The 26,837-nt window shown below is 48.7% G+C and overlaps 1 protein-coding gene across 1 annotated transcript in view; it reads left to right on the forward strand.

Annotated features, from left to right (window-relative positions):
• The first annotated feature begins 7,366 nt into the window (after positions 1–7,366).
• The window catches only part of WNT5B (Wnt family member 5B), a 122,641-nt gene continuing 103,170 nt past the window's right edge, over positions 7,367–26,837 (forward strand). The window contains exon 1 of the mRNA XM_054442674.2: positions 7,367–7,496. Coding sequence (XP_054298649.1) covers positions 7,491–7,496 — 6 coding nt within the window. The 5' untranslated portion in view covers positions 7,367–7,490. The remainder of the gene's footprint in view (positions 7,497–26,837) is intronic.

Here is a 26,837-nt window from a genome sequence, read left to right on the forward strand (position 1 = left end):
TGGACTTTAAACATTCTTTCCCAGGAGATTCTGATAAACCGGGGACTCAACCCTCAGTGCACTAGGAAGCCCCTCAAGGAGCTGTCTGTGAGTGAACAACTTGAGACACCCTCTGGTCACCTGGCACAGGTGTGCCTCCCACCCTGGGCAGCCACATGGGAGGGGTCAGCCTCCCCTGACAGCTGGAGAGTTCACTTTAGTGTCCTTGTGGGAGCTTGTGGCCATCCTTTCTCCCTTTCCTGGCCGGCCGCTCCTTCGGTATCTGCGTTTTCTGTCATCCTAACAGTCTCTGGAGAGGAAGGAAGAAGGGGCTGCTCCCGCTCTGGAATGCCAGCTCCCTGCTGAGTTCCTGCCTCCCTCTCTTCCTTGCTCCCAGCCCCCTCTACCAACAGGAACAGCCAGTGCTCCTGGCTTTGCCTCTCTCTGCCTTTGTGCGTGTCTTATTGTGGAGCACACATCACTCAACCCGAGGGCCCCCTCCTGCACCTTCCAGTCTGCGCTCTCCTCTTCCTAAACTTGTGGGTCCTGTCTACAGAGGATGCTTACTCTGCCATCGCTCTCGCCTTGCCCTCTGGCCTTCGTATTTATCAGGTCACTTTTTGAAACTGCACCTCCAGCCACCCTGACCTCTAACGCTCCTTACATTCCCTGTTCCTTGCTGTCAACACTTGAATGCCCCCTCGACTTTAAAAGTAAGTGTCTTGGCGTCAGATTCACTGTCTTCCTCTCAAACCTCCATCTTTCTCCATCTCCCCTTTGACTCCATCATAGATTTGTTTACTCTTGGGGAGTATTTAGACCCATGCTCTTTACAGGTGAGGATCCAAGAAGGGGAGTGACCTTGCCCGGGGGAAACCAGCTCCTTAGTAAGAGAGAGGGAAGGAGAAGCTCGGCCACCACCCCTAGTCCTGATGGCCTTGAGCCGCAAGGGGCTCTGGCACCAGAGGCGTGTGGCCTGGGCATCTGATGTTCATTTCCTTTCCATTTGCTTGTGTCCTGGCCCCACCCTAAGAACAAAGCTCCTTGAGGGCAGACACCCTGTCTCCGTTTCCTCTGAAATGTTCCTTAGTATAGAAAGCATTAAAGGGCTTCAGTCAAAGTTGAGATGAGGGAAAAAGAGGAGGCATATGGGGATGTTAGAGTCTCCAAAGGGAAAATGGTATTTCTTGTCAATCACAATTCCAAAGAGTGCCTTGTTTTTTGGTCAAGCATTTGAGTAGTTCATTAACAGGATCACATTCATTAGTTTTTCCCATTTGCTCACCATTCTTTTGTTTGTTTGCTTGTTTTTAAGAGATGGGGGGGGGTCTCACTTTGTTGCCCAGGCTGGTCTCGAACTCCTGGCCTCAAGCAATCCTCTCACGTCAGTTTCTCAAAGTGCTGGGATTACAGGCGTGAGCCACCACACACCCGGCCCCCATTTTCTCTTTATGGGACCTTGATGAGTGGTACTGATGAAATGATGAAACTCTTCCCATTGCAGTTAGCTAGAGTCTCCAGATTTTGCCAGTTTTTAGTGACACCTTCAACTGCTTCATTCTAGGTATTAATAAAGCAGTAATTCATTAAAGGGACAATTCAGAACTCTGTCTTCTCTTGGGAGAAAAAAATAGGGATTAAAATCCAGGAGTTCAAGGATAGAGCATTCCATTACAGTGGACAACAGAAAATGAGGTCATGTCTATTTAATCATAATAATACAATCATTAATACTGATTGAATATATACTATGTGTAAGAAATAGTACTGGATTCCTTTTTTCTGTTTGTTTTAGACAGGGTCTCACTCTATTGCCCAGGCTGCTGGAGTGCGGTGGTGTATAATCACGGCTCACTGCAGCCTCAACCTCCCGAGCTCAAGTGATCCGTTTGCCTCAGCCTCCTGAGCAGCTGGGACTACAGGTGCACACCAAAACACCCACCTAATTTTTGTATTTTTTGTAGAGTCAGGGTTTTGCCATGTTGCCCAGGCTGTTCTGGAACTCCTGAGTTCAAGTGATCTGCCCCTCTCAGCCTCCCAAAGTGCTGGGATTACAGGCGTGAACCACCATGCCCAGCCAGTACTTGGATTCTTTATGTGTATTCTTCGACTTCTCACATTGCCATAGGTGGGTGATCTTACCACCGCTACCTTTTAGATGAGAAAACTGAGGCTTAGAGAGATGAGTGTCTTGCTCAAGATCACACAGGTGGTGAGTCTGAATTTCACCTGTGAGGACTGACCTGGCACCCTGTTCAGCAACCATGCTGTCTTCTCCCTGGAGGGGAGGTAACTTCTCTTTTGGGGAGAGGTGGTTAGAGGAGAGCCCTCCAAGTGAGATGAGTAAGGCTGTCATCATTCTGATGAATCTCCATTAAGATAAAACTAGAGGGCCACTGTATTAGTCCGTTTTCACACTGCTGATAAAGACATACCTGAGATTGGGCAATTTACAAAAGAAAGAGGTTTAACTGGACTTACGCTTCCACATGGCTAGGGAGGCCTCATCGTCATGGCAGAAGGCACAGAGGAGCAAAGTCACATATTTTGTGGTTGGCAGCAGGCAAAAAGAGAGCTTGTGCAGAAAAACTTCCCCTTATCATAACCATCAGATCTCATGGGACTTACTATCAGGAGAACAGCACAGAAAAGACCTGCCCCCATGATTTAATTACCTCCCACCGGGTGCCTCCCACAACACGTGGGAATTCAAGATGAGATTTGGTTGGGACACAGCCAAACCATATCAGCCACTCACAGTGGTGCACACCTGTAATCTCAGCACTTTGGGAGGTCGAGGTGAGAGATCGCTTGAGCTCAGGGGTTTGAGACCAGCCTGGGAAACATGGCAAAACCCTGTCTCCACAAAAAATATGAACATTAGCCAGGTATGGTGGCATGTGCCTGTAGTCCCAGCTACTCAGGAGGCTGTGGTGGGAGGATGGCTTGAGCATGGGAGGTTGAGGCTGCAGTGAGCCATGATCATGCCACTGCACTCCAGCCTGGGCAACAGAGTAAGAGTCTGTCTCAAAAAAAAAAAAAAAAAAAGCAGTTTATAAACTGGTAAGCTCTATGCACACATGAGGTGTTAAGAACTATCTTCTGCTTTTATAAAAATTCCTTTATGCTGCTGACATCCTGGTAGGAACTTTTTCCTCTAGAGGTCCACTGCAGAGCCACATTAGAACTCATGATAGCAGCTTCCTTCTTACCAATCCTGCTGCCTTCAGCACTTAGAATTCCCCCGATCCAGCTGTCCCAAATTGTCTTGGCTATTGTGAGTCTGTGGCGGTAATCTATGGATAGTGTCTGGATATTTGGGTCAGATTCTACCAGTTTTTAAAAAGCCCTCTTTCTTAGCAAAACCAGGACTTCTATGTTACGTCCAGACAACGAGCAGAAACTCAACACTGAATAACACAGTACCACAGGCAATGGGGTCAAGTGCCTGTGAAATAGCTGTCGGGATAAAAGGTTATTATTAGCTCTGCCTCCGCTCTTGTTCTGGGGCTTTGAAGGCTCATCAGTTCCCCCAAGAAATTTTCTGTGCATCTTTTTTTTTTTTTTTTTTTTTGAGATGGAGTCTAGCTCTGTCGCCCAGGCTGGAGTGCAGTGGCCCGATTTTGGCTCACTGCAACCTCTGCCTCTCGGGTTCACATCATTTTCCCGCCTCAGCCTCCCGAGTAGCTGGGACTACAGGCGCCCGCCACCACGCCCGGCTAATTTTTTATATTTTTTAGTAGAGACGGGGTTTCACCGTGTTAGCCAGGATGGTCTCGATCTCCTGACCTCGTGATCCACCCGCCTCGGCCTCCCAAAGTGCTGGGATTATAGGTGTGAGCCACTGCGCCCGGCCTTCTGTGCATCTTAAAGAACACCTTTGAAAGGTGCCAGAGAAACAGACTGGGATGGAGTAGAGGGTTGCCCTGCAGCAGGGGTACTTTCCTCCTGCTCCCAGAAGCGGCTGGACAGCAGTGTTCCTGAAGCTCCTCCCCCGGCACTGGGGGTGGTGAAATAGAGCAATCCACCAAAGAGCATGCCTGAGGACCAGCACTCAGCCCTAGATGTGCCTGGCAGGAAAGCCACTGAGATATAAGCCATGCAGGAGTCTCAGCCTCCTCTCTGACTAGTTCTGATAGGGTTTTCGTTAGACTGGGAAGGGACCTCTGAGTGCAGATGGGGGCCTGCGAGGGCATGACCAGGAGCAGGGAGCAGTGTCCTCAATAAACAGAGCAGTAATCATTACACATTTGCATAGGGCCAAATATTCTTTCTTTTCTTTCTCTTCTCTTTTTTTCTTCTATTTCCTTCCTTACTTTCTTGCGTCCTTTCTTTTTAATCACAAATGCCAAATTGGGATATGCCTTATTTGGCAGAGAAGGCAAGAGACCCCACCCAACAGTCACAGACAAAACATGGGTGAGATTTGTCTGCATTCCCATCAGTGCCTGCCTTCAGAGCTGGAGGTAGCTGCCCCAGCAATCCAGTGACTCAAGCTATGGGGTGCTCACCACTTCCCTTGGGGAATCTGGCCCACATCTCTGCTGTCTCCTCATTCAAATGTTTTCCCAGCTACTCAGCCACAAGCTCCTTTCCTGGGGGCACTGCAGCTTCCCTCCCTGTGCCACAAGTTTTGACTCATCTTGGACAGAGATGGTGGGAGGTAGGGGACTTACAGAGCATTCAGCTGGGGTTGCTGTCGTCCATCACTTGCTCTCATCCTAGACTGTCAGCTCGGGGCCAAGCAGTCATCCCTTGTTGCTTCTTCTAGGCTTCAAATTAAAGGTCGGCCTCTCCATACCTCATTCTTCAGACTGTAAACTTCCTGAGGGTGGGGACTGGTCTCATTCATCTCTGGGTGTTTAGGGCTCAACAAATGAAGTGAATCTTCAGTTTCTTCCATGTTGCATTCTGGAGTAATCAGGGTCTGGGGACAAGACTCTCCCGTGACCTCCCGCAAAGACCCTAACACCATGGCCGGGCACAGTGGCTCATGCCTCTAATCCCAGCACTTTAGGAGGCCGAGGCAGGTGAATCGCTTGAGGTCAGGAGTTCAAGATCAGCCTGGCCAATACGGTGAAACTCCACCTCTACGAAAAATACAAAATTAGCTGGGTACGGTGGCGCACACCTGTAATCCCAGCTGCTCGGGAGGTTGAGGCAGGAGAATCACTTGAACCTGCGAGAAAGAGGTTGCAGTGAGCCGAGATTGTGCCACCGCATTCCAGCCTGGTCAACAAGAGCAAAACTCTGTCTCAAAAAAAAAAAAAAAAAAAAGACCCTAACACTAGAACTGATGTTTTATTCTCAGGAAGAGAGAAACTGAGCCTGCTTGAAATTTGGCAAAGTGGATTAAAAGCGTTTTTGCTTGCTTTAGGCCAACTCTCCTCATACCATCTGTCCCCAAGATAAAGCCTTGAACTAGCTTCTCTCCAGCAGCAGGCAGGCTCCCCACAACAATTATAGGCCATTCATTTATGGTTGCTGGACCTGGTCTCATAAACCCCATTCATTCACTCCGAGGTGAGAAAAGTCACAGTGCACCTGAGGTGAGAAAAGTCACAGTGCACCTCCGGCCCAAGCCAGCACAGTTCCAAGGAAGCCTTGCCCTCTAATTAGTGGGGTATTTGCTGCAACAGCTCTTACCCTCCTATTGTAAAATCCAGAGGACAATAGCTCCTTATTGCCTGGCCAATGTGGTGGGTTCCTGGTCCCACCCATTCCCTGACCCTCCCTGCTGCCCCTTCCCCCACTGAAAGGGGGAGGCTGTCACCTTGTTTGGTTACTAATTGTAAAAAGGCAAAGCCTTTGATTATTACTATTGTATTTTCCCTCCCCTCACTATACTGCATTGGAAGGCAATTTCTTTAGCAGGGCGACCTCCTCCTCAGGGAAGAGACTGGGTTTTTCAGAATGTAAAATCAAAGGGGCTGGAGGGCAGGCCTGGGATCCTGCTGGCTGCTCTTGGTTGGTCCCTGTTACCTGGGTCTGGAGCAGGGACCAGCAGCTCCTGCCTCCACTGGGATCTTAGCTCACCCGCTTCACCTCCTTGGACACCCTCTTGGGCAGCTCACCCAGGGGTGCTATGAGGTTACCTACAAAAGGACATGGGACTTCCAGAAAAGTATTTAAACTTGGATCTGAACTAAGGCCGAGCCCTGGACTCTAGTGACCTTCTCAAGCTATTAGCCCCTTCAGTGACTATGGGTTGGTCGTCAGACTTTTCTGTGCCTCAGTTTCTCCATAAAACATCAGAATTATTTAGCCCCATATCCATGACAAAAGTATTGAGAGAACACATTTGCTCCTTGAAACCTTTCTGCCTCATTTTTCCCAAACCCAGGGATCTTTCTGAGCTGGGCTCTGTAGGGAAGGGCCCAGGACTGCGAGGGGGATGACCTGGGTTTGCAAAGCGGCAAAGCAGTTCCCGGGTCACTCTACTTCTCTGGGGGATTCAAAGGAGGACGCGTAGCAAGAAAGCGGAGGACATAACTCTCTTCCCGTCTCAGAGCCTCTGGCCCCGCAGACCCCGAGGTGGGCGCTCGTGCCAGGATCGCGGGGCGCGGGTACCGGCTCCTTGGGCGCCCCGAGGGGGCTGCTGGCCGGGGTAAGACCCGCGGTTTCTTCGGAGGACCGGGTCACGTTCCAGGAGAAGGAGGCGGCAGGCGTGCGGGGCCGGGGGAAGGGGGCGGGCGGCGGAGACTCCCTGTCCGCACCCCCGCGGCGAGGCCCCCGGGCCGCTCTGCTTAGGGGCCGAGGGAACCGGGCGGGAGGCAGGTGCGGAGGTCACGGTCCCAGCGCCTGGGAGGAGCCCCCGGGAGGGTGTCGCGGCCCGGCTGGTGGGCAGGAGGGAGCCGGGGCCGGCGCGGCTGCCGGGGGGCGGGGAGGACGCGCGGGAGGCGGGGCGGAGGCGGCGGCGCCCCCGGGATCCATCCACTCGCCCAGCGCCGGCCCCTGCACTCCCAGCCGCGGCCGCCACCCGCCCCGCAGCCGACTCGGGCCGACTCTTCCCCGGGTCCCGCGCTCCGGAGCAGGGCGCGCAGCCCAGCGAGACCGACGGCGGCCGCCCGAGCCCGCGCCCCGGGCCCAGGGCCTCCCTCCGGATCGGCCGCGGGCTCCGCACCCCCGACTGTCCCCGCCGGCCGAGTTCGGGGGTCCCCGGCGCGGAGCAGGGAACCCTCCAGGCGGCAGGAGGGCGCGCAGACTCCGAGCGCCGGGGCCGCCTGGCCGGGCTCGGGCGGACACCTCGGAGGCTGCCCCGGCATCGGGGGGGCCCGAGACGCCTCGGCGGGACCCCGGGAGCTGAGCACGCCCGCCCGCGCCTCCGGCCCCGCGCCCCGGCCGCGGATGAAGAGTCGGACGCGGCGGCCCGAGCGGCCCGCGCGCTGAGAGAGGAGCGGGCAGGGTCTCCCCGGGCCCCGCCAGCCGCCCCCCGCGCCCCCACCCAGCGCAGCCGGGCGCAGGAAGAGCCGGGCAGGGCCGGAGCCCGCGGGCCTGGCGAGCGGCGGGACATGCAGGTAAGCGCCGGCCCTCGCCCCGGTGACGGCCCCTCCGCCTTCCCGGCCGCGCTGGGTCTCTCTCCGCCGGGTGGGTCTGCGCGCCGCGGGCGTCGGGCGGGGAGGGCCGGGGAGGGGCCGCCGCGGGGTCAGGTCGGGGGAAGGGAGTCGCCCCGGGCCGGGGCAGCGAACAAAGCTGGGGACCGCCGGGCCCTCGGCGCGGGCAGGTGGGCTCCGGGGGCGGCCGTCCGAGGAGGGGGAGCCGCTGAGCTTGGCGCTCACTCTCCCGGGTTTGGTCGGGCCCAGCCTGGACCCTCCGCCGAGGTCTGCGCCCGCATCGGGCGGCCCCGCTCCAGGGCCACATCTGGATCCCTTTACCCGCCAGAAGCGACTGGGCGCCTGCGTTTCTGCCTGGACCGGGCGGGTAGAGCCCGGGGGCCGCTCAGCTTTGTGCTTCTCCGGTTGCCCCAGCGCTCCACGTCCCCGCCGTGGGAGAGGCGGGACGGGACCTCCTCCTTCGCTTTCTTGGAGCCTCGGTGGACATGTGGCCGGCGCCCCAGTCAGAGCCGAACTCCTGGATATTTGCGTGCTGCAGATCGTTGGGAGAGGCAATTCGATTTGCGGGGAGCCTGACTGGCTGTTTTTCAGGGAGGGACACTGAGGTGGCTCCGGCCCTGGGTCGGTCACTCAGCGGAAGGGGGGTGTGTGTCGGGTGTTCCTCTCCACTTTACCCGGGCCCTTCTTCGCTGCTTTTGCCACCTGGCCACGTTGGCAACAGCTTCCAGTTGCTACTCCCCTGGGCAGGGGTTCAGCCTGGTACCTGGAGGAGAAAAGCTAGGGATCATGGAATCAACCCCCCGAACTGCTCCAGGGGCCCCGGAATGTGCCCACTCACCAGAGCTGCGATGGGACGTCTGTGCCCATGCCGTCAGTGTCTGCTGAAAACCCTGGCTCAGCAGGGCAGGGTCAGCTGCTAGCCAGCCACCAGCACTCATCCAGGCACACGCGGGGAAGCCTAGGGAGCCCCCTCCTGTGGCTTGCCCCTAAGGCAACAGAGAGTCCAGGCAGCAGTGGGCACGCCCTCAGAAAGCCTAAGGACCCTTTCCTGCACCCAGCCTCTCCTGCCATCCGATTAACCGGTAGAATTCACTTAGGCAAAGGCAAGACTCCCCATCTCAGGCACAGACGAGTGGGTGCCAGACCTGGAGCTTGCACCCGCACCCCTGCCTAGGCTCACACGCACAGGTCCTGGCAAACACACCGACCTATTAGAGGTGGAAGACTGAGGGGTGGTTTTCCTCCATCTCAAAATAGTGTCTGTTCTCGCTTTGACACACAAGATTTGTGGTTATAAATAGCAAGAAGGAGGAAGTGTGTCTCCTTGGAAGGATGGCAGCGCTGAAAGAGACCTCTTAGGCACCCTTGTGAGAGGAGTGATGGAGCTGGCGTCTTCATGGTGATGACAAGTCCAGCAGTCCAAGGGAAGGGTCACAATTAAAACCAGGACTTTTTACTAACGGATGCAGGTGGCGCGGACAACAGGGCAGGAGGTGAAGGGAGCAAAGGAACCTAAAGCGACAATGGATGGGTCAATACCCAAAGGCAGCCAGGAAAGACATCTCCCCTTCCCTTTCTTTCTCTTCTTAAAGACAGTCAGGCCAAGGGCGTGGGACGCTCTGTGGGATCTGCCTGCCAGGGGAGCAGGAGCCAGGCTCGGAGGAGCTGGCTGGTCTTTTTTCACCCATGGATTTCGTACTTTCCCAGGCTCTGATATCATATGTATTTGAATATGAATAGGTGGTTGAGGGTGTGTGTCTGTGTGTTTCTCCAAGGTGTCTGAAACCGGTCCCTTCTTTAGTTCATTTGGTGATTGTAATATCACCAGGGGTTTCTTATTGACTTGAAACTACCCTTTTCTAAATTTTTTTCTGTCCAAAAAGCATAGTTAAAGGGATACTGCCAAAATTGCTGGGAGCCATATGCTGCGAAAAGAAAAAATCTGGGATTCTTCTTCCCTTGTGTATTTCACCCTCTGACTCCAGTGGCAGCTGAAAGATTTTTTGTTTGCTCTTCTTCAGGATCCAGAAAGGCAGAGGACTAGGCTGGTCTGTTCTAATTTTTAATTCTAGGATGGTTCTGCTGGTTTCTGGATTGCCACAGCCTGGCTTCTCTAGCATGGAGGAAAGTTTTTACATGAAGTGATAGTCCTCGTCTTCTCTGAAATAGAAACCAGTCAGTCCACAAAAGCTCTCGTGTCCGTGAGAGCTTTTTCTCTCTGGCTCCTTTTCAAACCGCCTGCCATTTATCTCCTTAATCTTCTAACCAGGTCTTCAGAACCCACCTTTGCTCCAGTGCCACTCCTGAATGCAGTCCTCAGAGTGTTTCGTCGTGGTGGTAGTTACTGGTTGTTTGGTAACTCCATCAGGTCTCTGAAGACACACAATAGCAGTAGATGTAAAAGCCCCCTGGGCAATGAGAGCATGTGGGAGCTCCACTTACAGGCAGCCTTGGCTGGTTTCTATTGAGTGTCTTCATCGTATCTACCAGTCCAGAAACATCCAGCAGAGGGATTGTGCATCGATATTGCCATCAAGATGAAAAGACATGCTCATTTTAAATCTGAGCCACACTTTAAAGTAAAACTAACCTTCTGTCCATCTCTGGGGTGCAGCCTGTGTACTCCCCCAAACAGCATGCTGGAGGAACCCTGAAAACGGATCTGCTGTTTGGTACAGTTCTGGCTGGACTGTTCCCTTCAGCGAGAAATGCCCCAACTCTGGAGAGCAGGTGATTGCACAGCCCCTACCAGGCCCTCTCCACCCCTGGCCTGGTTCTGTTTACCTGGCTAAATTTAAACCTCCGCCCCCTCCATCCCAGTTTGACCCACTGGCTTGCGGTCTCGCCACTGGGCTGGCTGCTGCGGCAGCATTTCCTGACTTCTTCGCCTCTGTGGTTGCAGTGTGGTCTTTTTGTGCTGCATGAATCCTCTTCTAGACTTTCTAAAGTTGGTCTCTCTCCCTGCTGCTTCTCCACCCATGTGGCTTTCTTCCCAACTCTTTCCTCCTGGGTGATTTGGAACCTGGTTCGGTACTGGGGGAAGATGCTCTCCCCTAACCCTCCCAGATACTGTGCACGGAGACGGAGACCACAGGAAGCCTAGACTCAAGCTGTCGCTTAAGGTCCTCAGGGGGCTGTGCTGACTGTAATCATTACCCAGCCTGGCTGCCAGGCTCTCCGATTCCCTTTAGAGATCCCCTTTGAGTAAGCACGTAGGGTGCTGGCAGCAGTACAGCCCTTAAAGGGACAGGGGCATTCTCTAAGAAGGTCTTTGGCACCCCAAACCTCCAACTCCCCTAAGAAGCCAACCCACCCGGATGTCCTGTTCTTTGCATCACTGTCTTTTCTTGAGGTTCTGCTGGGGAGGGTGTTTGAGTGGGTGGGGGTGCACACGGTAGCTTCTCTCTGGGTCTCAGTAATGTTTTCTTTTCTTTTCTTTCCTTTTTTTTTTTTTTTTTTTTTTACAGCGTCTTTCTCTGTTGCTCAGGCTAGAGTGCAGTGGTGTGATAATGGCTGACTGCAGCCTCGACCTCCTGGGCTCAAGTGATCCTCTCACCTCAGTCTCCCCAGCGGCTGGGACTGTAGGAGCCATGCACCACCATGCCTGGCTAATTTTTATTTAAAATTTTTTGTATAAATCGGGTTTCGCTATGTTGCCCAGGCTGGTCTTGAATTCCTGGGCTTAAGTGATTCTCCTGCCTCAGCCTCCCAAAGTGCTGGGATTATGGACGTGAGCCACCGTGCCCGGCCTTGCTTGTCTTTTCTATAAAGTGAGAGCATTGGGTTCGTCGGTCCAGAGGCCCCTTCCAGCTCTAACATCCTGTCACTCTGAGCAGCTCGAGCTCTTTCAGGTTTGGGAATCCCTCTGCTGTGGACAGGCCTGGGGTGTCCCCACCAAAGGGGTTGGGGGGTGCTCTGGGCCTGCTGCTTTCACAGAGTTACTGTTTCACCAGTCGTGGTCTCAGAGGCAGGGCTTGTGGTCAAGCTGGAGGCTCAGGTTGTGCTCCTGGCTTTGGGCTTGGGCCTGCCAGGGTCCTCTGTGGTTCGCCGGCATCTGGGAGATTATGACAAGCCTCTGTCTCCAGCTTTGGGTGACTTTGGGGCTGGTGCCTGAGTTATGGGGGGAGGCACCCCAACCTTTCTTAAAGGTGTATACAATCTCCTCTCCTCTGTAGCCTCCTAGAGCCCCAGAAATGCTAACTCCTAAAAGGTTACTCCTGTCTAATTTATACAGTGGATTTACTGAGGCCTGGGAAACGATAGCTGGCCTTGGCTTAGAAAAGGCAGTGGACTCAAAAGTTCTTGGTTTACACACTTTAGCCCCCAAAGGTCACTTTAGAGTTATCTGCAAATGATTAATTGTTGGATTTGCTCTGAGTCCTGTTGGGGAAACAAAAACTGTAACATAAAAATAAAATGTTATGAAAAATGTAACAAAGCTTTCCTGAGGCCAGCTCCTGGCTATCCTGTTTGCTACTCTCAGTCTGGCTCCTCTTAGAGAGGTCAGGCCCAGAACCGAAGGTGCGCAGCTGCAGAGCAGCCCTGAGCTCCTGGGCTCTTGCTGGCGTCGTGCCTGCACTGGTGACACTTCCTGAACTTAACCAGTGGATGGACATGGGCAAGAGGCCAGGGGCCCCACACGCATTTCTCTTACCGGTGAATATCCCCCAGATGACAGGAGGCTTGTCTTGCTCTGGGAGGTTGGGGCAAAGTTGAGTGCCTGTCATAGACTCCTCCCCAGTTATAGATTTCACCTGTATTTGTTGAGCAGTTTCTCCTGAGAAATTTTGAGTAAAGAATTACTGAATTTTCTTAGAAATCTTGTTTGGGGATATGAGACCTGCAATCAAAGTAATTAAACTTTTAAAGAGATTGTGTATATAAATTGAGAACTAGAGTAAGACCCTTGGGAGCGGGGGGCCGTGAGTGAGGGAAGAGGGGGCATTCTCAGTTGCACTGACAGAGTATAGGCTGGGATGAGGAGGGCTTTTGAGGCAGACTTCTGGGTGCAAACCCCAGCACAGCTGCATCACCTGAGGTAGGGCAGGTTACCTGACTTCTCTGTGTCTCAATTTTCTTACTTGTGTACTGGAAACAGTAACTTTATACCTATCTCTATGTGGTATGTGGTGATTAGGACTAGTGTACATAAGCACCTGGACCATGCCTGGAGCCTTGTGGGACTCTAGACGCGACAGCTTTTATGGTGATATTGATGCGGGCTGGCTGGCAGGGCCGCTAGCACCCCTTGGCACCTGCCCTGGACTTGCTCTGCCTTGAAAGATGGAGGCTGCTTTATGTGGGACACTAGCATCACCGACTGCTTATGTCAGCATGCCTCGCCCTTCTCCAGGGAAATGCATCTCACGGACATTGACTGTGTCCCATAGGCATAGGAGTGATTTTGATCGTTACATGACAGGAAGAGAGGTTTGTGGAAGGACTGGGAGAGCACAGATGCTCAGGGTGGGCTGTCATGAAGGGAAGGAAGAGGGAGGCAGGTAATGGGAGAGGAGAGCTCAGTGCTGACCTGGTCCTGCGCAGCTGAGAATTCGGCAAGTCCCTGGCTGAAAAGGAAGGGGTCCTGCTGCCCCCATCTCAGAGGCATCTGTCGTTTTAACTAAGCAAATGCTGATATGTTCCCTGGATTTGGAAGTCACCCAAAATCTTAACTTGTTGCATTTTGTTATTCTTAAAAAGGTAACCTCTGTGAAGTCATATCTAAAATCAGCTTTAGGCTGGGCAAGGTGGCTCACACCTGTAATCCCAGCACTTTGGGAGGCCAAGGATCATTTGAGGTCAGGAGTTCGAGACCATCCTGACCAAAGCTCATCCTAAGCTCGGGTGATCCTCCTGCCTCAGCCTCCTGAGTAGCTGAGACTACAGGCACACACGACCATGTCCGACTAATTTTTAAATTTTTTGTAGAGATAGGGTCTCATTATGTTGTCCAGGCTGGTCTTGAACTCCACTTCAAGTGATCCTCCCACCTTGGGCTCTCAAAGCTCTGGGATTGCAGGTGTGAGCCACCACTCCTGGCTCATGGCCTCCCCTTTGCTGTACGACCTTCACTTGGCTTCCAGAGCATCTCACTCTTCCAGTTTCCCTTCTTGCTCATCGGCAGCAGCTCACCTGATTTTCTCTATCTCTTTGGACCTCTTGTCTTCTCTATGTGCAGTTATACACTGCATAAAGATGTTTCAGTTAATGATGGACTGCATAGACCACAGTGGTCTCATAAGATATTTCACTGTGCCTTTTCTATGTTTAGATTTGTTTAGGTACACAAATACTTGCCACTGTGTTCCAGCTGCCTAGAGTATTCAGTACAGTCACATGCTGTGCAGGTTTGCAGCCCAGGAGCAATCAGCTAGAGCATCTCACTTGGGTGAATAGTAGGCTCTACCATCTAGGTTTGTGTAAGTTCACTCTGTGACATTCACACAGTAATGACATTGCCTAATGACATGTTTCTCAGGATGTATCCCTGTTGTTAGGTGATGTGTGACTGGACTGTACACTCTGATGGTTGTAAGTATTGTCTCTACACTTAGGAACCTCATGTTTTTGTGTCTTGCCTGCTCCTCTCTCTTGAGCTCCAGACCCGTGTTGCTGAAGCAGCACCTCCTCTACAGAATTACATGCCTCTGAGCTCGTCCCTGCCTTCTCACAGCCCTCTCCATCTCATCCTCCTCGTTGCTCATGCTGTAAACCCTGGAGTCAGTCTTGACTTTTCCCTTCTCTCCCTTCTGACATCGAATCCATCAGTGATTCTTGCCAAATCCAAATTCAGAACATTCTCAGCACCCTGATGACTTCTCACCTCCTCTACCCCTCTCATCCCAGCTCATTAGGAGGCACCTCCTAATCGGTCTTTCTGAGTTAGTTAGGGCAGCAATCCTGTGTGACATGTCAGATCTTGTCACTTGTCTCTTCAAAACCTTCCAGTGGCCTTCCAGCTCATGCAGGAGAAAGCCAAGTTCTCACACTGGCTTGCAAGCCCTTGGTGGGCAGCCCCCACTTACCTCTGCAACCTCACCCTAGCAAGGACTTCTGTGACTTTCCTATGTAGATCATAACCCTTTCACCATTCTCTAGCCCTCTTCTCTGCGTTATTTCTCTCTGTTATATCCATGGAACATACAGGTATTTTATATTTCCCTTATTGGTCCTCTGTCTGCTTCCCCTTGCTAAAACAGAAACACTACAAGGGCAGGGGTTGTTGTCTATTTTGTCCACTATTGTATCTTAAGTACATGGGACAGCGCCTGACATGCAGTGGGTGTTCAGTGAACATTTGCTGAAGGACTTAAGTGGATGAAAGACAGCGGTTTCACCTGTTGGCAGGCAAGGGTGTTAACAGTGGGAACAGGCTGAGCGTGGTGGCTCATTCCTGTAATCCCAGTGCTTTGGGAGGGATGGCTTGAGGCCAGGAGTTCGAGACCAGCCTGAGCAATGTAACAAGATACCGTCTCAACAAAAAATTTTAAAAAGTATCTGGGTGTGGTGGCGCACGCTTGTAGTCCCAGCTACTTGGGAGGCTGAGGTGGGAGCATCACTTAACCCTGGGAGGTTGAGGCTGCAGTGAGCTATGACTGTGCTGCTGCACTGCAGCCTGGGTGACAGAGGGAGACCTTGTCTGAAAACAAGCAAACAAAATCATAGGTCCTTCCTCTGCTCTGTTGCTCCCTCCCCATCTTGGCTTCCTTTGCCATACCACAGAGGTGGGGCAGCTGCGAGAACATGTGGCCCTGGGATATGCCTGTTTTATCAGAACTGATGAAAGTATCACATGTTCACTGAAAAACATTGACTTTTTTTTCATTTTTTAATTCATTCATATTTTTATTGAAAATATGAAGAAAATGATGATTTTGAGTTATCATTGGTAGGATTTTGGTGCATTCCTTTTCAGTTTTTTCTGCCTATGTGTACAAGCACACATGTATTTACAGGCTCAGGTGTGTGTTTCCGCACATGCCCATCTCCTCCAGACAGGCAGTGACACCTTGAGGGCCAGCGCCGTGCCTGTTCTTCTCCTCTCCAGCTCCTCTCTCGAGCCTGGTGCGGATCAGGTGCACACAGTGGTACATCACAGGGATGGCCGGACAAGTGCGTGGTCTGCTTCCTGATGAGCACCTGGAGTCCATGCAGAGCCAGTCCCTGTGATTTCTTTGCCTTTTTGGTTCATGAGCTGCTGCGTAAGGGCAATGTCTTCACCACTTTTTGTTTCCCTAAGGTTGTTTCAGGGTCAGGTTTCTCAGCCCCGACACTACGGATATTTTGGACCCAATAATTCTTTGTTGAAGAGGGCTGCTCCGTGCATTGCAGGATGTCTGAGAACACACCTGGCCCCTACCCACACGATGCCAGTAGCACCCCACTCCGAAGGATGACAACCAAAAATGCCTCTGGACACTGCCAAATGTCCCCTGGGGAAGGCGGGAGGGAGCCGAGTCACCCTGGGAGGCAACCACTGTTCCAAAATGCCTCTGGTTTTTTCCTGACAATCTTCCCTTGTTTTTGTTTCTCCTAAATCCTGTGGATTTATTATCCGTTTTACATCCTATTTCCATGCTACTGCCGAGGGCAGGCCGTTGGGGAGCTGACGTGAATTATGGCAGCAGCTTTCTCACTAGCTGTTTGTCCCTGGGCCCACCCTCGCAAGGCCATCTCCCCTGCTGATTAAACAGGTCCTGAAGTTGAACGAGGTGTCCTGTAGCAGAAGAGGTTTTGGTATTTACTGTGTAGTTGGGGTATCAGCCTTCCTTGGTTTAGCCTGGTGATGATTTTCCAGCTTTTACAAGTCTTTGCAAGCCCGTGCTTTCCGTCCTGTCCGGTGGAAAGTGCATGGCCTTGAGGCTCAGGGGGACTTCGCTTTAAACTAACTCAACTGTTCAAGCCTGATTGGCTTGCCTTGCCCATTTAGGTTTTCTGAACTCCAGTTTCTTCACTGTTTAAACAGGGATAATAATGCCCAACTCCTAAGGTCATTTTTGAGAATGAGATGTGCTAATTTTGTGAATTAGGGCAATGCCTAACATATATCATGTACTTAGTCAATGTTAGCTCCCTCTTTAACACTTCATTGAAAAAAAGTAAAAGTGTCAAGAAATTGACCCCTAGATTCTCAAATACCTCGTCAGAATTTGGGCAGAAGAACTGAGTGTTTTATAATTTGGTTTATTTTGATAATTGAGGAGACAAAGGAGACCTGAGAATTCACTTCCATGACAGCTGCTTTTACCGAAGAGCTGTTGAGAGGTCTGCAGCTCCAGGCTCTTGGACTTTTCCTGGACAGTCCTCCCAACCAAGAGGTGGGTTCCTGGATGGCAGGAGTGATGTCCTCCTTGTCTGGGCTCCTCTCTCTTCACTGATAATCCCACCACTTGGTGTTGCTGCTGCTCAGCCATATTGACAAGTTAATGAGCTAGTGACTTCTAAACAGGTTATCATCCCCAGTTCAAGAAATCCAGCCTTGAATTACCACGTTTCATCGATATTAAGATGCATTTCAACATATCTGAGGTCAGAATGCATCTCAGAATCAATATTGTATGACAGTTTGATGACACGTCCTTTTCTTTCTTAGTGGTACAAAATAATGGTGCATTCTAGAATCAGTGGCATCTTAGGTTTGGTGAAAAAAGGTAATTGATCACTGTTTACTAAGGGGACCTGGCGCCTACCTTGGTGTTCACTTGGAAATGCACTTTTGTATTTTGCCAAACAGAATATTTGTTTCCTGTCACCTTCAAGTTGAACATCTATTAACCATGTTAAAATTGAGAGAGGAAATTCTAGGCAAAACCTGGACTTCCCATGGACCCTGGACCCTGATGCTTGAGCCTGCTGGGCTGCTTGTGGCCACCTGGGAATCAGCAGTCCAGGATTTCTGCCCTTGCATTACTGAGAATCTTGAGCAAATGTGCTTATCACTGCCAGTCTCCCTCTTCTCATTGGTAAATGGAGTCACAATGTAACCCCTTCCTATCTCATAGAATTGCTAGGGTCAAGCGACATGGTGTGTAGGGAAGTGCTTTATAACCAACGTTAAGAACAACAAAGTGCTGTTCCTACCTGATATGCAGAAGGGAACTGTGACCCAAAGACTTGTTTAAATTCACTGACAAAACACAGCCCCAGGTGACTCAGTGTTGATTCATACCTGGCACTTATCTTCTTATTTGTCTATTTCTAGGAGAGAGACTTTGAAATTATAGAAGCTTGTCTGGTGAGATGAAATAGTATCCCAAAGGATCAAAAAGAAGTTACATCCTATAAATAGAATGCAAGCTTTTTTTTTTCTTTTTTTATTTTATACTTTCCTGTTTCACTGCCTTGGCACTGGAAAATATGGGGTAAAATATTGTTAACATTAACACAAATATATTTATCATGAAGAGTAAGTCTAATCTCTTATGTACAGTGTTTTAAAAAAATCAAGTTCTGGCCAGGCGCAGTGTTTCACGCGTGTAATCCCAGCACTTTGGGAGGCCGAGGTGGGCGGATCAGGAGGTCAAGAGATCGAGACCATTCTGGCTAACACAGTGAAACCCCATCTCTACTAAAAATACAAAATTAGCTGGGCATGGTAGCGTGCGTCTGTAGTCCCAGCTACTCGGGAGGCTGAGGCAGGAGAATCGCTGAAACCCGGGAGGCAGAGGTTGCAGTGAGCCAAGATCGCGCCACTGCACTCCGGCCTAGCGACAGAGCGAGACTCCATCTCAAAAAAAAAAAAAAAAAAAAAAAAAAGATTAAGTTCTGCAGTGCAACAGGTGCTGGCTCAACCCTCGCCCCAAAACCCCATGGCAGTATGACCACCACACACAGGTAACCCCAGTTTCGTCATCTGCTAAAATCTTAAAAAGCTGTTGTGAGGATGAAATGAATGAATAGAAAGCACTTACATTATAAATGCATGCAGAGCCTTGCACTTAGAAAGCACCAGAAAATGCTGGCTCTAATTATGCTTCTGAACAGCCACAAAACACGCTATTGTGCAATTGCCAGTGACTGGTTCTGCTGACAGAATCAAAAGCTTGGTTGTGTCTGGGAAGAAGGAATGAAGTGGTGTTATTTTCATACTTAATGCTGGCGTTAATAAGCTACACAAACATGTCAATTTAACAATAGTCTGACCTAAATAATATTGCATTTTCGACACATACAGCAAGTTATACAGTAACCAAATCAAGAATCCTGGTCGAAACCTTATCAAACAGCTTTAAAATATTTCCTTTCAAATGAGATTCTTGAAGTTCACTGTTACCCACTCCATGTGCTGAAGTCTTAAGCAGCATCCTACTTTTATGCTTAAAAGCTTAGGAGACATAGCCAGGCATGGTGGCTCACACTTGCAATCCTAGCACTTTGAGAGGCCAAGGTGGGTGGATCACCTGGGGTCAGGAGTTCGAGACCAGCCTGGCCAACATAGTGAAACCCTGTCTCTACTTAAAATACAAAAATTATCCTAGCCAGGCATGGTGGCGGGTGCCTGTAATCCCAGCTGCTCGGGAGGCTGAGGCAGGAGAATCATTTGAACCCAGGAGGTGGAAGTTGCAGTGAGCTGAGATCGCACCATTGCACTCCAGCCTGGACGACAGAGCAAGAGTATGTCTCAAAAAAAAAAAAAAAAAAAAGCCTAAGAGACCTGCCCTCAAAAAATGTGCTGTGGGGAGATGGTGTGCTGCTGTCTCTCTCGTTCCATATGGCATACAGACTTCTGAGAAGTTACCACGAACCTACTTTCACAGTTGAAGGCTAGGGAAAGTCTTACAGTGTGAAATTCATTAGCTCCATGCGCTGTGTGAAATTCATTAGCTTCACACACTCTGCCCTCTCTGTATTTCTTTCTCCACTCCCCACCCTGTGTTGCCACAGCTGAATGGTGGAGGTACTATTGACTTTTTCTTCTTAATCAACTTTCTTTAAGTGTAACTTACATACAATAAAATCCGCACATTGTACGTGTACAGGTCAATAAATTTGGACGAATATACACACCCATGCAACACCACCCCAATCAATATATTTCTGCTTCTGCAGAAGTCTCCTTGTCTCCCTTCCCTGTAGCCACACCCCACCACTACCCCAACTCAGGCACCCACTGACCTGATTTGTGTCATTCGAGATTACTTTACTCTGTTCTAGAATTTCACACGAATAGATTTATACCAGAATTATGGGTTTTTTTTTTTCAGCTTTTTGGTGTTTGGCTTCTTTTGCTCAGCATAATATCTGTGGGATTTATCTAGGTTGTTGCAGGTATCAGTAGTTCATTCTTTTTTTTTTTTGAGACAGGATCTTGCTCTGTCACCCAGGTCGTAGTGCTTTGGTGCAATCATGGCTCACTGCAGCCTCAAAACTCCAGACCTCAAGCGATCTTCTGCTGTCAGCCTTCTGAGCAGCTGGGACTATAGGTGTATGCCACCATGCCTGGCTAATTTTTATTTATTTATTATTATTATTATTATTATTTTGAGACAGAGTCTCGCTCTGTCGCCCAGGCTGGAGTGCTGTGGCACGATCTCGGCTCACTGCAAGCTCCGCCTCCCGGGTTCACGCCATTCTCCTGCCTCAGCCTCCTGAGTAGCTGGGACTACAGGCACCTGCCACCATGCCCGGCTAATTTTTTGTATTTTTAGTAGAGACGGGGTTTCACCATGTTAGCCAGGATGGTCTCGATCTCCTGACCTCGTGATCCACCCGCTTCGGCCTCCCAAAGTGCTGAGATTACAGGCATGAGCCACCATGCCCAGCCTCCTGGCTAATTTTTAAAAATTTTGTAGAGAGAGCGTCTCACTATGTTGCCCAGGCTGGTCTCAAACTCCTGGCCTCAAGCGATCCTCCTGCCTCGGCCCCCCAAAGTGTGAGCCACCACTCCCAGCCTAGAGAATTATTGAATACTTTTCACTTAGTTTTTTCTTATGCTAACACTTTACATAACCGTAGTACAATGATCAACAACAGGAAATTAACATTGTTACAGTATTGTTAATTAATTTACAGACCTTCATCCAATTTCATCAGTTTTTTCCTAATGTCTTTTTCTGGCCCCGAATTCAATCCAGTATCTCACATTAAATTTAGTGATCATGTCTTCTTAATCTCCTCCAGTGTGTGACAATGCCTTAGTATTACTTTTGTCTTTTATTACCTTGACTGTTTTTTGGTTTTTTTTTTCGAGACAGAGTCTCTGTCTCCCTCTGTCGCCCAGGCTGGAGTGCAGTGGCGCGATCTTGGCTCACTGCAACCTCGGCCTCCCGGATTCAAGTGATTCTCCTGCCTCAGCCTCCCGAATAGCTGGGACTACAGATGTGTGCCACCACACCCAGCTAATTTTTATATTTTTAGTAGAGACAGGGTTTCACCATGTTGGCCAGGCTGGCCTTGAACTCCTGACCTCAGGTGATCTTCCCTGTGCCCAGCCAACATTTTTGAAGATACATTTATAAGATGTTCCTCCCTCAGTTTGGGCTTGTCTGATGTTTTCTCATGATTAGAATGTAGTTATACAGTTCTGGCAAGAGTATCACATGAGAGGATGTTGTATCCTCAGTGCATCATATCAAGGAGTGCGTGATGTTGAGATTACTGGTGATATTAACTTTTGATCATTTAATGTAATTTTTGATATGGTTTTGTTTGTCTGCCATGTTGCTATTTGATTTCCATTCATGCCCCTCCCCACCACACCTTTTTTGTGGTGGGGGTTCTAGGGCTAACTACATGCATCCTTAACTTTCAGCGTTTATTTAGAATCAGCATTGTACGTCTTCCCAGGCCACACGTCACTGATGTCATAAACTTAGTATATTCCATTTACCTCCCCCCACTTAGCTGATTGTCATATTTTAAAAGATATGTCTGACAATCTGCTAAATGTTTACTTTTGCTTTAGTCTGTTGTCTCTTAGTAAATTATGAAAGGACTGGAAAGTATTTTATATTTACCTGCTTATTTACCATTTCAGGTGCTTGTTGTTCTCTTCTGTAGATCCAAGTTTCCAGCCTGATGGGTATTCCATGTGTAGTATTTCTCATAGTGCAGATCTGCTGATAACAAATTATCTCAACTTTCATTTATCTGAGAACATCTTTATTTCATCCTTGTTTTTGAAAGATATTTTTGCTGGATATAAACTTTTTTTTTTCTTTCAGCACTTTAAAAGTGTTATTTCAAAACTCCAGTTTTTGGGCTGGGCATGGTGGCTCATGCCTGTAATCCCAGCACTTTGGGAAGCTGAGGTGGGTGGCTCACGTGAGCCCAGGAGTTTGAGATCAGCCTGGGTAACATGAAATCTCATCTCTATTTAAAAAAAAAAAAAAATTAGGCTGGGCACAGTGGCTCACGCCTGTAATCCCAGCACTTTGGGAGGCCGAGGTGGGCGGATCACGAGGTCAAGAGATCGAGACCATCCTGGCCAACATGGTGAAACCCCGTCTCTACTAAAAATACAAAAATTAGCCGGGTATGGTGGCATGCGCCTGTAGTCTCAGCTACTCGGGAAGCTGAGGCAGGAGAATCTCTTGAACCCTGGAGGTGGAGGTTGCAGTGAGCCAAGATTGCGCCACTGCACTCCAGCCTGGCGATAGAGCGAGACTCCATCTCAAAAAAAAAAAAAAAGAAAAAAATTAGCCAGGCATGGTGGTGCACACCTGTGGCCCCAGCTACTCAGGAAGCTGAGGTGGTAGGATCACTTCAGCCCAGGGAAGTCGAGGCTGCAGTGAGCCGAGATCGCACACTGCACTCCAGCCCAGATGACAGTGAGACCTTGTCTCAAAAACAAAAACAAAACCCCAAAGCCTCTGGTTTTTAATAAGTCAACTATCTTCTTTTAAATCATCATTCTCTGTTCACAATGTGTCGTCCCTCTCCACTTCTGCTTTCAAGATTTTATTTTATTTTATTTATTTATTTTTGAGATGGAGTCTCTCTCTGTCGCCCAGGCTGGAGTGCAGTGGCGCGATCTCGGCTCACTGCAAGCTCCGCCTGCCGGGTTCATGCCATTCTCCTGCCTCAGCCTCCCGAGTAGCTGGGACTACAGGCACCCGCCACCACGCCTGGCTAATTTTTTTGTATTTTTAGTAGAGACGGGGTTTCACCGTGTTTGCCAGGATGGTCTCGATCTCCTGACCTCGTGATCCTCCTGCCTTGGCCTCCCAAAGTGCTGGGATTACAGGCGTGAGCCACCATGCCTGACCTCAAGATTTTATATTTATTTTTCAGCAGTTTGACTATGATGTGCCTGGCATGGGTTTTGTGTGTGTGTGTGTGTGTATATATACTTCTTGAGGTTTGACGAGCTTCTTAGATCTGTAAGTTAGTGGTTTTCATTAAATTTGGTAAAATTTTTGCCATTATTTATTCAAAAATTTTTTCTAACTCATTCCCATTCCCTCATCCTGATGCTTCAATTCTACTTATATTAGACTGTCACTCAGGTTCCCAAAATTTTGTTAATTTTTCTTTAATACATTTTTCCTTCTGTTATTCGGATTCAATTTCAATTTCTGTTGGTATCTCAAGGTTCACTGACACTTTCTTCTATCATCTCCAATTTCCTGTTAAGATAATCCAGTGAATTTTTCATTTTAGTTGTCATGCTCTTTAGTTCTTGAATTTTCATTTGGTTCTTTTATAGTTTCCACTTCTCTGCTGAAATTCCCTGTTTATTCCTATAATAAGACCATATTTTTATAAAATTCTTTGAATATATTTTCCTTTCCCTATTTAAATATATTTCTGATAGCTGCCTTAAGTCTTTGTCAGCTAAGTTCAACAACTAGGCCATGTCAAGTCATGTATCTTTTGACTATTTTTTCTCAACATTTTCCTGTTTATTTATTTATTGATCTAGGGAATTTTTTTTTTTTTTTTTTTTTGGACAAGGTCTTGCTCTGTCACCCAAGCCAGAGAGCACTGGTGCAATCATAGCTCACTGCAACCTCAAACTCCCAGGCTCAAGTGATCCTCCCACCTCAACCTCCCAAGTAGCTGGGACTTCAGGCATGCACCACCATGCCTGGCTAATTTTTTTTTTTTTTTTTAATAGAGACAAGGTTGCCCAGGCTTGTCTCAAACCCCTGAGCTCAAGAGATCCTATCACCTTGGCCTCCCAAAGTGCTGGAATTGTAGGTGTGAGCCACCACACCCTGCTGGTCTAGTGATTTTTGATTAAATATTATACAATGTGTTATATTTTTTAAACTCTGGGTTTTATTATTATTCTTTGAAGTGTGTTGATTCTCGTTTTGGCAGACAGTTCAACTACGGGCTGATCACTTCATGCCAGTGTAGGCTTGGTGGGACACTTTGTTCGTGTGGCTGTGTAGAAAGCACAAATTTTAGGCCGGGCGCGGTGGCTCAAGCCTGTAATCCCAGCACTTTGGGAGGCTGAGGCGGGAGGATCATGAGTTCAGGAGATCGAGACCATCCTGGCTAACATGGTGAAACCCCGTCTCTACTAAAAATACAAAAAACTTAGCTGGGCGCGGTGGCAGGCGCCTGTAGTCCCAGTATTCGGGAGGCTGAGGCAGGAGAATGGCGTGAACCTGGGAGGTGGAGCTTGCAGTGAGCCAAGATCACGCCACTGCACTCCAGCCTGGGTGACAGAGCGAGACTCCGTCTCAAAAAAAAAAACAAAAACAAAAAACCAAACAAAAACTTTAACTTGATGGGACTCAACATCTAACTCCACCTTTCCTGTAGATCTTGTTAGGGCTTGGTTTTAGAGTTTATTCGATTGGGTCTAGATGACGTCTTACTCTAGGCCATGGTCCTTACTGTTATGCTTACTATGTCTCAGCTGGATTCCAGGGGTGTTAACTGCTACTTACTTTTAAAAATATGTAACAGTTTTATTGAGCTATACTTCACATACCATAGAATTTACCCATTTAAAGTGTGCAAGTGGATGGTTTTTAGTATATTACAAAGTTGTGTAGCCATCAACATAATCAATTTTAGAACATTTTCATCCTCCCCAAAAGAAACTCATACCCATTAACAGTCACTCCCCATTTCTCTCCAACTCCCTCACTGCAATCTACTTTCCATCTCTATGGATTTGCCTGTTCTGGACATTTCATAAATGTTGAACCATATAATATGTGGTCTTTGTGACTTGCTTCTTTCACTTAATATAATGTTTACAAGGCTCATCCATGTCGTATCATAGCATGTATTAGTACTTCATTTCTTTTTGTGGCCAAATAATATTTATTGAATAGAGATTTTACCTTTTATTATCTTTTTTGAGATGGAGTCTCCCTTTGCTGCCCAGGCTGGAGTACAGTGGTACAATTACTGCAACCTCCGCCTCCCAGGATCAAGGGATTCTCCTGCCTCAGCCTCTTGAGTAGCTGGGACTACAGGAGCCCATCACCACACCCAGCTAATTCTTGTATTTTTAGTAGAGACGGGGTTTCACCATGTTGGCCAGGCTGGTCTCGAACTCCTGACCTCAGGTGATCCGCCTGCCTCGGCCTCCCAAAGTGCTGGGATTACAGGCATGAGCCACCGCGCCCGGCCTTTATCCTTTTATCAGTTGACAGACATTAAGGTTGTTTCTACTTTTTGGCTATCATGAATAATGTTGCTATCAACATTTGTGTATATGTTTTTATGTGGAAGTGGAAATATGTTTTCATTTATTTTCGGCAAATAGGAATGGAATTGTTGGGTCATATGCTAACTCTATGTTTAATGTTTTGAGGAAATAGCCAACTGTTTTTCTAAGTGGCTGTACCATTTTACAATTCCACACAAGCAGTGTACGAGGGTTTCAATTTCTTCACATCCTTGGCAACACTTGTTATTATCTGTTTTATTGTAGCCTCCCTAAAGGGTATTGCTGTGCACTGAATTGTGTTCCCTCTACATTCATATGCTGAAACTCTAACCCTCATGTGATAGTATCTGGAGATGGAGCCTTTGAGAGGTAATTAGGGTCAGATGAGGTCATGAAGGTGGGGCCCCCATGATGGGATTAGTGCCCTGTGAGGACACCATGAGAAGCCAGGAAGAGGGCCCTTACCAGAAGCTGATCATTCTGGCACCATGATACCAGACTGCCAATCTCTAAAACTGTAGGTAAACATTTTGTTATGGCAGCCTAAGCAGATAGGAAATGTATTTCATTAGGGTCTTCATTTGCATTTCCCTGATGGCTAATAAGGTTGAACATCTTTTCATGTGCTTATTGGCCATTTGAATATCTTCTTTGGAGAAATAACTATTCAGATCCTTTGCCCACTTAAAAAATTAGGTTTTATTCTTGAGTCGTAAGGGTTCTTAGTATATTGTAGCTTATCAGATACACGATTCACAAATAGTTGTTCCCATTTTGTGGGTTACTTACTTTTGGGTACCTTGCTTGCTCCACTGAAGACGAAAGTTTGCAACATGTTAGGTAGCTAGTACAGATCTCTGAGGCAGCCTGCATTAGTTATTGGTGGAGGAAGTAACCTGAATATCTTTAGACAATCTCGTCAAGCCGTGATAAATTGACAAAATGTAAATCTTCATATATGTGGCATATTTAATATTGTTTCCTTATATAATAAGTAGAAAATACAGGCTGGGCACAGTGGCTCATGTCTGTAATCCCAGCACTTTGGGAGGCTGAGGTGGGCGGATCACGAGGTCAGGAGATCAAGACCGTCCTGGCTATGGTGAAACCCCGTCTCTACTAAAAATACAAAAAATTAGCCGGGCGCGGTGGCGGGCGCCTGTAGTCCCAGCTACTTGGGAGGCTGAGGCAGGAGAATGGCATGAACCCGGGAGGTGGAGCTTGCAGTGAGCTGAGATTTCACCACTGCACTCCAGCCTGGGTGACAAAGCGAAACTCCGTCTCAAAAAAAAAAGGTAGAAAATACTATAAATCATCACTAACTGATATCACTGGGGTTTCAGGAGCTCACAAACCTGAGGACTTTCCTTTGGGACAGATGACTTGTGTATCAAAGCCCCGTCTGACAACTGGCTTGTTGAATCTGAGCACTGACTAAGTGAGACACCTACTGGTTAGACCTCAGGGATTTTAGGGATATGCAAATTCCATGGTAATTTGAGTTTATGCCCATAGTATCTTTTCACAATTTTAGAAGTTTAGGGGGAAGTGAAAGTCCTCCAGAAATAAAAGCAAACTTTTCAGAATGGAGGGAAATATTTATCATTATATGTTGTGACATCTTTTCCCAAAATACTACGTGTGTGTCTTTTAAGGAAATGTGATTAGCAAGACCCCATCTCCACAAGAAAGTTAAAAAAGAAAATTAACCGGGTGCAGTGGCTCACACA

The sequence above is a fragment of the Pongo pygmaeus genome, chromosome 10 (assembly GCF_028885625.2).
Source record: "Pongo pygmaeus isolate AG05252 chromosome 10, NHGRI_mPonPyg2-v2.0_pri, whole genome shotgun sequence".
Lineage (NCBI taxonomy): Eukaryota > Metazoa > Chordata > Mammalia > Primates > Hominidae > Pongo > Pongo pygmaeus.